This window comes from Myotis daubentonii, chromosome 6 (genome assembly GCF_963259705.1).
Source record: "Myotis daubentonii chromosome 6, mMyoDau2.1, whole genome shotgun sequence".
Classification (NCBI taxonomy): domain Eukaryota; kingdom Metazoa; phylum Chordata; class Mammalia; order Chiroptera; family Vespertilionidae; genus Myotis; species Myotis daubentonii.
In genome coordinates this window covers 87,392,886-87,404,773 of record NC_081845.1, presented here as the reverse complement: position 1 = coordinate 87,404,773, position 11,888 = coordinate 87,392,886, and the positions used below count along the sequence as shown (strand labels likewise).

The window sequence follows — 11,888 nt, the reverse complement described above, 5'->3', positions numbered from 1 at the left end:
TTTTATCTTCTAGGCCCTAGTTACCATGGTTCTGAGGCGAGGGCAGCTGGATTCTGAGGGGCGAACCAGGGTCAGGCTGGGACCCCTCTGCTGGAGGTCCAGAAAAGAGACTCACGCCAGTAAACACGAAAATCACATTCCTAGCTGGCACACGGAGCACTGGCGTTGTGCTTTCCTAAATGCACCGCCTGGATAACTCAGTCCCCTAAACAGGCTTGCGTGGTGGGTACTATTGTTATCCCCACTTCACAGGCACAGAGAGGTGAAGCAACTCGCCCCTGGTCACGCAGCAGCAGGCGGCACAGCTGGGATTAGCGCCGCGCCAGCCTGGCTCCCGAGCCTGAGCTCCGTAGCACAAGAGGCTCCTCCGGCCAGGCCGCCAGGCAGCCAATCAATACTGACCCGTTTCCCTCGGGCACAGAGCAGAGGGCCCTGCGTGAGATGCGGTTGTGAAAGATCTATTGAACTTATGAATGGGGGTGAATGAATCATTCATCCGTCCCTGTGTCTCCATTCAGTGCAGGAGGACCCTCTCACACACAAGTGCCACAGAACTTGGGTGTTGTTCAGCCACAGCCTCTGCCCTCGTTGGGAGAAAAGGCGTGTGCTGTTAGGAGGAGGGCCCCTGCCTGTTGGTGCGCCGGAGCCTGGGACACGCCGTCTGGAGGAGAAGCCAGGAGGGCTTCGTGGAGCAGGCGGTCCCTGTCCTGGCCTTGAGGGTGTGAGGGGCCAGAGAGGCGGGGCCAGAGGGGGCTGGGATGCTGAGGCTGGGAGGCGAGTGGTGGTGGGAATAGGGGCTTCCTGGGAAGTCCGGTGGAATGTGGAGGAGGCAAAGGGCCTGGCTGCCTCCAGGCGCAGCCCCTGCTCACCCCCGGCCTCTCCACCCTCCACAGCTGGCCAAGGAGAGCGAGCGGCTGCAGGCCATGATGGCCCACCTGCACATGCGGCCCTCCGAGCCCAAGCCCTTCAGTCAACCAGTGAGTGGCCTCCCCTTCCCGCGCCCTCGCGGAACCCTCCCGCCCTCCAGCCCCGGCCCTCTGGACCCCCACCCGCCAAGCCGGTCTCAGCACCTGCCCCATTGCTCACAGCTGAACCCAGTGTCCGGCTCCTCCTCATTCTCCAAGGTGACCGTCTCTGCAGCAGACTCGTTCCCAGATGGCCTCGTGCACCCCCCCACCTCAGCTGCTGCCCCTGTCACCCCCCTAAGGCCTCCAGGCCTGGGTTCTGCCTCCCTGCACAGCGGGGGCCCCACCCGCCGGAGGAGCAGCGACAAGTTCTGCTCCCCCATCTCCTCAGGTAAGGGCTGTGGGAGTAGCATTCTCCTCCAGGCTGGGCCCCCAAATGGCTACCTTATCTTCTGCCTGTCTCCCCCAGAGCTGGCGCAGAATCATGAGTTCTACAAGAACGCAGACGTCCGGCCCCCCTTCACCTACGCCTCCCTCATCCGCCAGGTGAGCAGGGAAGGTGGCCAGAGGGGGTGGGGCATGGCATCCAGGCAGCACCGGGCCTCGGGTCCCAGCCTCCAGGAGGATCCTGAGCCAGGGATGTAACTGTCCTTCTCGGGGCTGTCCCCTCCTGCTCACCCACGTTTCCCTCCTCAGCTGCAGGTCCCACATATATGCTGGTCACGCGACCACCTCTCCGGGAGCACACTCGTTTTTTTGCTACTGATGCCCACTGTGTTCATTCTCTCGTTTCCACGTACACACACTCCATGAGACTATTTCCTGATAGACTATGGTCACTCTTGGTCGGCTTCCTGTCTCTTCTCTCTCTCTCTCTCTCTCTCTCTCTCTCTCTCTCTCTCTCTCTCACACACACACACACACACACACACACACACACACGCACACACGCACGCACGCACGCACCATCTCAGAGAGTGCCCTTTGCCCAAAGCTGGATAAATTCCCAACAGCCCCCACCCCTAGCTGTCTCTCCCGAGAGGACTGCTTTTGTTCCCCCTCCGGCAGGGGCCTAGCAGCCATTTCCCTGCAGAGAAACCCATGTGCCCCTCGCACCAGGGCGTAGCTCTTGAGGCTTGTGTGTCTTTGTGGCTGGGCTGTAACCAGCCAGCCCTGCTCGGCCCCAGGAGCACCATCACCCGTCCCAGCCACAGACTTCTCGGCGAGTCTCCTCTGTCTCGGCGAGTCAGCGGCCAGGCAGAGGAGAGAGATCCCAGCGGGGAGAACACAAGCCTGGGACCCTTCGAGGCCCAGGCTGAGGGTCCCTTTGCTCCTTCCTTGCCCACAGGCCATTCTGGAAACCCCCGACAGGCAGCTGACCCTGAATGAGATCTATAACTGGTTCACCAGGATGTTCGCCTATTTCCGGAGAAACACTGCCACCTGGAAGGTGAGGCCTGCTCCTACCTGGCCCAGGGCCCCAGGCACCCCTGACATCACACCCCTTTGGGACTCAGACTGCCTAACAGCCCCCTTGGAGAGGGGCTCCGGCTGGGCCACGTGCCCCCTACCCGCCTCTTCAGGGCCATGATGTTCTTTAACTGCCTCCTAATGACGCCTCCCTCTAGCCTTGTGCTGCCTTCTTTCTGGGGAGAAGCCCTCCTCCTCAGAGTGCTTCTTCGGTGGTGCCTGCGCCTGGTAGGGAGGCCTGGGTTACATTCACAGGAGACCCTAAGGGTCCGGATACCTTGGCTAAAGGCACATGCTGTGCAGCTCAGGATGGAGTGGGGGTGAGAGGGGTGCCAGCCCGGCCCAGACACGTGGGTGGAGTGAGACCCATGGTGTATATACACTGGGGCACAGACACAGGCAGCCACACACTCTCCCCAGCTCTGCCATCAGCTGTGGGGAGATAATTGTCTCCATCCAATTAGTCATTTCAACACCTTCACCTCATAAGAGTTTTCCTGAGGGACCAGAGGCAGGCAAGGGAGGGACCTTAGAAAAATAGGACACTGAGATGTGGGCTGAGCTGCTAAGCTGTTTGTTTCTCTATAGCCAAGGTGGTCTGTGTGCCTGTGAGCGTGTGTGTGAGCGTGTATGTATGTGTATGTATGTGTGTGAGCCTCTGTGTGTGTATGTATGTGTGTGAGTCTCTGTGTGTGTGAGTCTGTTTATGTGTGAGTCTGTGTGTATATGTGTGTGTCTCTGTGTGTGTATATGTGTGTATGTATGTGTGTGAGCCTCTGTGTGTGTCTGTGTGTGAGCATGTATGTGTGTGTGAGTCTGTGTGTATATGTGTGTCTCTGTGTGTATGTATTTGTGTGAGTCTGTGTGTGTATATGTGTGTATGTATGTGTGTGAGCCTCTGTGTGTGTATGTCTCTGTCTTTCTGTGTGTGAGCATGTATGTGTGTGTGTGTATGTGTGTGTCTCTGTGTCTCTGTGTATGTGTGTGTGAGAGCCTCTGTGTGTGTGTGAGCATGTATGTGTGTGTATGTATGTGTGTGTCTGTGTGTCTCTCTGTGTGTATGTGTGTGTGTGAGCCTCTGTGTGTGTGAGCAGGTATGTGTGTGTATGTGTGTGTGTGAGCCTCTGTGTGTATGTGAGTCTGTGTGTCTGTGTGTGTCTGTGTGTGTGTGAGAGAGAGAGTCTGTGTGTGTGAGTCTGTGTGAGCCTGTGTGTGTGTCTGATGGGTGAGAAGATTCGGGTCTTTGCAGCAGAGAGGTGGGAGGGTGGGGGAAGGAGAGAGGAGTGTTGAATCCTATGGGGAAGTTGAGACACCTGAGGAGCCCCGCATAACCTTACTTGGATCCCTGGCTCTTGGGTCCCCCTGCTGGCCAGTGCAGACACTGCAGTTAAACAGGCTCCCTCCCCCTATCCCACCGGGTTTCAACAAGTGTCACTAAGCCCCTCCCGCCCAGTGCCCAGGACTGGGTGGGGTCTGCACAGCGCCCAGCCTTCTCTGCTCTGGGAGGGGGCTAAGTGCAACCGGAGATACTGATCTTCCGTCCCCATGCCCAGTTCCCAAAGGCTGTGATTGGCTGCGAGTGATGTCATTTCCTGCCAACCACAGTCCTGCCCTCTCTCTCAGCCAGCAGGGCCTTCCTGGGGCCCTCCCAGGGCAGTCTCCAACCTCCAGGCCAGCTGGATGTGGGGTTTTCTCGATGGTAGAGTCCTATGCGGTTCATTACATTATTACTAGTGCTTACTTTAATGTTGCGTGTTGACCCTTTGCCTTTAGGGGTGACAGTGTAGAGCCTCATTTCCATGAGACAGCCCTTCCTTGGGGACAGAGCACCCTCCCCGCTCCCCTCTTTTTCCTGTTCCCTCTTAACTGTGCCACCTCACTGCATTTTTCACGCTCCTTTCTTGAGCTCGGGGGTGGGGGCGGGGGGGGGGGGACTGGTTGAGGCCACTTCCTTAAACCACTTGATGTCTGTCACGCAGCCACCGTCCCCCGTGCCCCGCCTCCCGTGGCCTTTCATGCCCCTCCCACCTGTTACCCATCTCAGTGGCGTGTCTCTTGCCAGAGCCTTCCTCTCCTTCTCCCCTCACCCAGCCCAAGTCCCAGTAGAAAGCTGACTGGGTGGGTGACCCTCCTGTTAGCCGGGCTCTGCTGCCGCTCCTGCTGCTGCTCCTGCCACTTGGGGCGCGGCCTGTGCCCTCCTCGTGGCGCAGCGGACTTCGTCTCAGCTTGAGGTCCACTGTGACCTTCGGCTTCATTCATGTTACTTGGGAAATGCACCCTGTCTACACCCAACTCTTTCCCTCCCACCTCCACTGTCCACCCGTTTCTCTCCCCTGGCCGTCCCTCCTCCTCTCAACTCTGTCAGCTTCCTTTCCTCCTTCCTCCTTCACCCCTCTGGCCCCCTCCTGAGATGCTGTCCACTTCAGACCAGGGCAGAAGGGTCGGGAGCCGGCGTGGGCCAGGCCAGCTGCCGTTCATCGGGGACAGAGCTGCCATCTGCCGAGCTGATGGTGCTCTCCAGCCCTCCCCCTGTGTCCGTCCCCTTCCAGGGCCCGTGTTGTGGACTCGTCCCTTTGTTTACGCAGCCCCCGCCAGACCCCTTAAATTGCCGTTAATGTTTCAGCGTAACGAATTAGTCTCTCGTCACGAATCAGGCTTCGAAATGAGGGAAAAAAGCCCCGGTGAGGCCATCCTCGGAAATTGGGGTCATTCTCATTTGCAAAGCGGAGGATCCGAGCCCCGTAATGCGGGCAAATTTATTCCAAGGCAGGAGCCCCGGCGTGATTAGGCCCTTTGTAATTATCGCTCCGAGAGATTCCACTCCAGCCGCCCGCCTCCCTCGTGGATTAGCAAGCGAGTCGGAAAAATACACAGGATTTAATTAGAGGCAAATTAAAATTGGTAATGAAATCGGGCCAGTTGCAAGTGGCAAGAGTTGGAAGGGAGAGAGGGAGAGGGGCTCTCCAGGGGCACAGGCTGCCCGCCCTGCCCGCGCTCTTCCCCATTTAGAAATGTAAAGAGGAGACAAGATGGGGACAGGGGGGAGGACAGGTAACAGGCTGGGACGGCTGGGGGGGGCGGGGTGTGTGACGCTGAGACAGAGGAGTGCAGGGACCGGACAGGGATGTGGTCGCGGAGGCGGTGGATGAGGGCCCTAGCCCAGGCTCCCAGGGTTGGGGGGCGGGGCAGGGAATTGGGCCGAGCACCCCCACCTTCACCCAAATGTCCTACAAACCAGATGACCTCGATTCCAGAAGTTCCTCCTGCCAGGAGGAGGTGGGAGTGACAAGGTGACTTTTCCTCTTTCCTCTCCTCCTCCTGCCTTACAGCAGCTAAGCCCACGCCCGCCTTTCTCCCTGTTTGTGTCAGCGGGTGTGTATTAGGCCTCTGCTGTATGCCTCGCGCCGTCAACAAGCTGTCTGCTCCGAGGCACAGCCCCATGCCTTGGCTCCCACCTGCCCAGAGGCGGGGAGCGGCCGCAGCGACAGTTCCCGAGTTATTCCCAAAACTTCTAAGAGCTGAATGGGATTCTGTGGGCACCTGAGGGGAGGTGTCCAGGCTCACTAAGCAGCCACGGCCAGAGCGCGACCTGTTGACAGTCAGAAGCCCCTAGTAACAGCCACTGACTCATGATGATGGGAGAACAAAGTGTTACTAACTGCATCGCCTGTAGTCGGTGGACAGAGTTTTCCAGAACTTGGCGGGAAGCAGGGAGGCAGATAATGGAATGGGCAGTGGGCAGGGAAGACACTGGGAGCCCCTGGCTCGAACGGGAGGGGCCTTCCATCCCTGTGGCAGGTCTCCTCTCGCCGGTCCCTCCCCTGCTGGTCCCTGGGCGAGGGCAGGTGGGGCAAGGACTGTCCTCTGTGTGCTCACCTGAGCGCCCGCCCCTTGTCACTGCACCCCCAGAACGCCGTGCGGCACAACCTCAGCCTGCACAAGTGCTTCGTGCGTGTGGAGAACGTCAAGGGCGCCGTGTGGACCGTGGACGAGCGGGAGTATCAGAAGCGGAGACCACCAAAGATGACGGGGTACGTGGGCCGGACCTGTGCGGGGCGCCCCCACCAGGGTGTGACCACCCCTTGCCTCCCCAGTGCACCAAATCCTTCCCACTTCGGGGGTGAGGGAGAGACGAGGAGTGCAGGAGCTCACGGGAGACCGGAATCTGGAAGTGACTGGTGATTAGAAAGAGGACGTTTATGTCTTATTCTGCCCTTCCTTCTGCCTGAGAGAAGGGCCCGAGGGGCATGGCCAGAGCCGGGACGTGGGCAGATGCCAGTCAGTGTGGCCATTGGTGAGGCGGCTGCCATCCCAGGAGCCACTCTCCCCCATCTTATGGCAGGAGGAGCCAACCCCACCTCTTCATCTCACAGGAAAGGAGGCCCAGAGAGGGCACGGGGCTGGGGGAGGTCACACAGCAGATCCATGGCAGAGCCGCGTCTCTGACCTCCCGTCTTTGATCTTCTCCACTGCACAGCAGTTTCAGTGGAAACTGAGGAACTGGGAGGTGGGGGTCAAAACCTCCCCCTCGGGCTTCCCTTCCAGCACCAGAGGCCTTCTCCCCACCCAGACACCCCACACGGGCCACCTGTTGCCTGTGCCTTTTGGCCCCAAGACCAGGGTGGGGAGGGAGAGAGGTCCGAGGCAAATTAGATGGATCTCTGCGTGGGTCCTGCTCCCCTCAAAGAATCCTTCTCCCGGGACAAGAACCTCTCCGCCCCCAGGCGGCTGTGGGGGCTGGGGCAGCGTCGGACCGGGAAGAGGGAAGAGGGGCCATACCCTTCTGAGTGCCCCACATGCCAGCCACGCTCGGTATCTTCATGTCTCAGTACCCACTTGGAGTCAGGGGACCTGGGTTCAAATTACTTCTCCCTGCTGTGTGACCTTGGGCCTCCTCCTTAACCTCTCTGAGACGCTCTGTAAACGGGGGTGGGCGGGGGCGGGGGTAACCGTGGAAGAGGCCCAGCGTGGAGTCATCGCTTCCCTGACCAACTCCCGAGCACCATCCTGGGCAGAGCCTTTGGTTTGGAGCGTGTGGCGCCCGGCTGAGCACATGACTTACTGGATGTGCCAAAGCTCAGGGTGGCGGGAAGGTGTGGATTTTACAAATACAGGCCTGTCGAGGCTACAGCCTGGACCTTCCCGGAAATGGGAAAATCTAGACCAGAGAGAAAAGGGGCTGGGACGGCACAGTGTGTAATGGGCACCGGGAGGGGTCCCTGTTCCACTCACCAGCTCAGAGGCCTGCTCCGGAGCCTCTGGAGCCCAGCCCTGCCCTGCGCAGGGGCTGCCGGTACCTGCCGGGCCCGGTCAGCGTGAGGACTGAGTGCATGGGGCACACACGGCTCCGTAGACGGTGCTGCTGGGCCAGGTCAGCGTGAGGACTGAGTGCATGGGGCACACACGGCTCCGTAGACGGTGCTGCTGGGCCCGGTCAGCGTGAGGACTGAGTGCATGGGGCACACACGGCTCCGTAGACCGAGCTGCCGGGCCAGGTCAGCGTGAGGACTGAGTGCATGGGGCACACACGGCTCCGTAGACCGAGCTGCAGGACAGCGATGGGACCTCGGTCAGGGTCGAGGTGTGCGTGCGGAGCAGGCGAGTGAATGAACCCAACGCTGGTCTCTCTCCTGCAGGAGCCCCACCCTGGTGAAGAACATGATCTCCGGCCTCAGTTACGGAGCACTTAACGCCAGCTACCAGGTGACCGGGTCCTCCCAGAGCCCGCCCGCTGCCCTGCCCCCTCCGGCCCCCATTTCCCTTCCGCACACACTGGCCGGAGGGAGACCTTCCTCCCCCCTCCCTGCGGGCCTCTCTAGGGAGAGGGGAGGAGGGAGAGAAGGGGGAAGACTACCCTGAGGGGCCCAGACCCAGACCCTCTGCCCACCCCCCTCAGCCGCGCGGGGCGGGGCCGGGAGAGCAGGGAGTGTGGGGGCACACCGATCCAGGGTCTCCCTCCGTAGCTTGTCAGTCAGGAGGTCCCTGTCTCCCTGAAGGGCCGAGCCAGGCCCAGACCACAGGAAAGCTGGGAGGGAGGAGGGCAGGCTCAGAGCTCAGCCCTGGGCGGTATGTGCATTGGGGGGGCGGGGGGGGCGGGGAGGGGGGAGCCGGGGTGCTGCCAGGCTAGATCTGACACAGGCTTCCAGGCCCTGTAGGGGTGAGGAAGTGACAGCATCCTGCTGAGTGCAGCCCACTGACAGGGCCGCCCTGTGCCCCGCAGGCTGCCCTGGCCGAGAGCAGCTTCCCCCTCCTCAACAGCCCTGGCATGCTGAACCCCGGCTCCGCCAGCAGCCTCCTGCCCCTCAGCCATGACGACGGGGGTGCCCCCGGGGAGCCGCTCCCTAGCAATGGCAGCAGCACCCCACCTCGCCTCTCCCCACCCCAGTACAGGTGAGCACACAGCGTGGACCCCACCCCTGTGCCCTTAGAGGTCAGGGAGGGAGCCTGCGCCCTGCAGGTGGGACCAGGTCTTGTCCCCCACGGGGCCTCTCCTTTCCTGTTGGCCCTCTCCTTCCCCTCCTCTCCTCCTACCCCCCCGCCCCCCCCATCCCCTACATCCTCTCTCCCCCTCTCCCTCTCTCCCTTATTCTCTTCTCTCCCTTTGACATCCATCCCCAGTGGCTCAAGGGTGGGGAAGAGCTGTGGACAGCCCGCTGTGCCCTAAAATTCTGGGTGAGTTTTCAGGGGGAGGAGGGGAAGGCCACCAGGTGCCCACACGGTCCCTCTGCCACAGCCACCAGGTGCAGGTGAAAGAGGAGCCCGCCGAGGCCGAGGAGGACAGGAGGCCCGGACCCCCGCTGGGACCCCCCAACCCCAGCGCCGCAGGGCCTGCCGAAGACAGGGACCTGGAGGAGGAGCTGCCTGGAGAGGACCTCTCCTAAGGGCCTCGAGGGGCAGGCAGGCGGGGTGAGACCCCTCCTGGAACCCAGGCCCCTCTTACCCCCACTCCACAGCCCCGCCCAGACCTCCAGGCACTTCCAGGACTCAGATGGGGGTTGGGCCAGCAACTCCCAATGTGGCCTGACTGACAGACAGAGGGCAGGGACGTCCCGCCCCCCCCCCCCCCCCCAGGGGAAACAGACTCCTGATCTGGGACCGAAGAGGACACGGAGGGCCCAGGCCCCTCCTCACACCCTCCCCGCCACCAGCAGCAGCAGCGCCCTCCTCCCCCACCAGCTCTCCTGACAGGGCCTGCAGCGCCACGGAGACCCGCAGGCGGGGCGAGCCACCCCCAGACCCAGGGCCCCTCGCACCTGGCTCTGGTGGCGTTCTTCTAGCCAGAGGCCCGCACTTCCCTCATCTGTGCTCCCCCCACCTTCTCCATACTGTGAAGAAAAACTTCTCCACCCTGATGCCCACCCGCCCTGGCTGGGGCGGAGGAACTGAAGTTGCCAACCACCCCCCCCCCCCCCAAAGAAACCAGCCCCTCGCACGCCCACCCAGAGCCACAGCTGGGCCCCTGGGAGCAGGGCCACTGGCTGTAGCCCCTCCTCCCGACCTGAACTGGGACCCAGGCTGACTGGCCTCTGCCCGTTGCTGGCCACCCGCCTGCCCGCCATCCAGGGAGCACAGGAAGAGGCCCCGTGCCCCTGCCGCCCCCGGAGGGGCCCAGGAAGGGAGCCCAGCCATCCTGGAGGCCGGCTTCGGGGCTGACGTGCTGCCGGCCGCCTGTCACGGGACTGACTGGTGGGGTTAGTTTGGCGGCTGCTGGGACCCAGCAGGTCACCCCGCCCCGGCCTCCAGGGCCCCATTGCAGCCCTCCCTCGCCCGCCCTCGGCACCCCTCCCCTTCCCCCCAGTTAAACGGATGACCAAAGACCTTTTTTATGCCAGAAGCAAAAACCAAAACTTTTTGTTGGCTTTTTCCTTTGTCGCCTCCTCCACCCCCTGCTCCTCCGCTCCCCACCCGGCCCCAGGCTGGGAGCCTCCCTCCACTTAAGTTATTGTTTTAAACCAAAGTTTACAGTGTCTGTTGGTGGCCAAGACCCTCTCCCTCCACCCCTTCCCCACCCACCCTGAGGACCCTGGGGCTCGGCAGGGGCTGGGGCCCTGCTCCCCTCCCCTCTGCCCATGCCCGGCCTGGGAGAAGGAGAGGGCAGGGGGGGAGGAGGGCCAAGGCGGCCCGCATCCCCTCGGGCACTGGGCACCAGGACTGCATCCTGGGGGCTCTCCAGACCCCTCTTTAGGACCAAGTCCCCGTCCCGCTGGGAGTGTGGATTCCAGCGGAGGAGCTGGAAAACGTGACACTCCCCACAGACCCCCTATGGGGGTCCCCCACGGAGGCCGCGGACTGGGTGTGCTGGACGCTCGCCACACCCAGGCCAGGCCCCTTTGCTGAGAAGACTCCTTGGACTGTTCCCCAAGAAACCCCCACATGCACCCCTTCACAGCACCCCTCCCGACAGGCAGGGGCCCGCCGCCCCCGCCCCGTGTACTCCCCACCTGTGTTTCGTTTGACCAGCACAGAAATATTAAACGTCCTCTATACACCGGGCCCTTGTGTGTCGCCAGGTGAGGGGGGCATTCAAGTGGGGAGTTTCTCTGCTCTGGGGGGCAGAGGGCACTGGCCAGACACCAGGGGCCCAGCGTGGGCTTGGGCGCGGGCACCAGCCAGCCACCTGACCGCGGGGCCCCCCTGCCCCCCTGCCCCCGCCTCCACGCCCCAGCTGGGTGTCCCAGGGTTTTCTGTCCAGCCAGATGCTCCGTCATTCTCTTCTCCCAAAGTCACACTCCCCCAGTGGCTTCCCAGGTTTGAAATGCAAGCTCCTGCCGGGTGCTTGCAGCCTGGAGTCCCCGCTGCACCTTCCTCTGGGCGCCGCCCGTGGAGACATCCGCCCGTCGCCCTGGGCCCATCAGCCATGGCTTCGTGGAGGCTGCCTGTGTCGTGTGTGGGGTGGCACTGAGCTGCGGGTGGGGTGGTTGGATGCGTGCGTGCCCGTGTGTGCAGAGTCGGTGCTGGTGGGCGGGCGCAGGGGCAGGAAAGGGGTTATTCTGACCGTGGAAAGGGGGCCCTGGGCAGTTGGGGGAGAGAAGGAAAAGAGGCATCGTTCAAGCTGCTGAAACCAAAGGTGAGTACTGACGCCTCAGGGTAGGGTCCCCCGCACCTCTCTCAGGCAGCGCCCAGGAAGGAGCGTGCAGTGGGCCCTTGGGAAATGTGGGGGTTCGTGGCGCTGCCCTCACACCGTTGAAAACCCACGTGTAACTTGACCCCCGAATCTCAGTCATCTCAGGTGCCCGCAGGTAGTGGTTCCGGCGCCTCACGGATGTTAAAGTCCATGGATGCTCACGCCCCACGGGTACAGTGACGTAGAACAGCACCCAGTGGCGCAGTCCGCCCTCTCCATCCGCGTTTGGCCGAATTCACGGGTGCACAGGAGGGCCACCTGGGTGCCGGGACACGAATGAGTCGAGTTCAAACCTGTGTTCCTCCTGGGTCAGCTGTGCCGGGGAGGTGGGGAGGGCGGAGGAAGGGTGTGGAGAAAGCAGAACTGGAACCACTCGCCTTCCCACAAAT

The 11,888-nt window shown here is 62.0% G+C and overlaps 1 protein-coding gene across 8 annotated transcripts in view; it reads left to right on the top strand.

The window, feature by feature from the left end:
• The window catches only part of FOXP4 (forkhead box P4), a 53,129-nt gene extending 42,261 nt beyond the window's left edge, over window positions 1-10,868 (top strand). For 4 of the 8 annotated variants that reach the window (XM_059701740.1, XM_059701737.1, XM_059701735.1 and 1 more), the window contains 8 exons: window positions 894-977; window positions 1,089-1,296; window positions 1,375-1,451; window positions 2,254-2,355; window positions 6,285-6,406; window positions 8,012-8,078; window positions 8,596-8,765; window positions 9,109-10,868. In XM_059701740.1, coding sequence (XP_059557723.1) covers window positions 894-977; window positions 1,089-1,296; window positions 1,375-1,451; window positions 2,254-2,355; window positions 6,285-6,406; window positions 8,012-8,078; window positions 8,596-8,765; window positions 9,109-9,256 — 978 coding nt within the window. In that variant the 3' untranslated portion in view covers window positions 9,257-10,868. Of the gene's footprint in view, window positions 1-893; window positions 978-1,088; window positions 1,297-1,374; window positions 1,452-2,253; window positions 2,356-6,284; window positions 6,407-8,011; window positions 8,079-8,595; window positions 8,766-8,993; window positions 9,055-9,108 lie in introns of those variants that run through there. The other 4 variants (XM_059701742.1, XM_059701739.1, XM_059701738.1 and 1 more) reach the window with 2 other exon arrangements.
• Window positions 10,869-11,888: the final 1,020 nt, after the last annotated feature.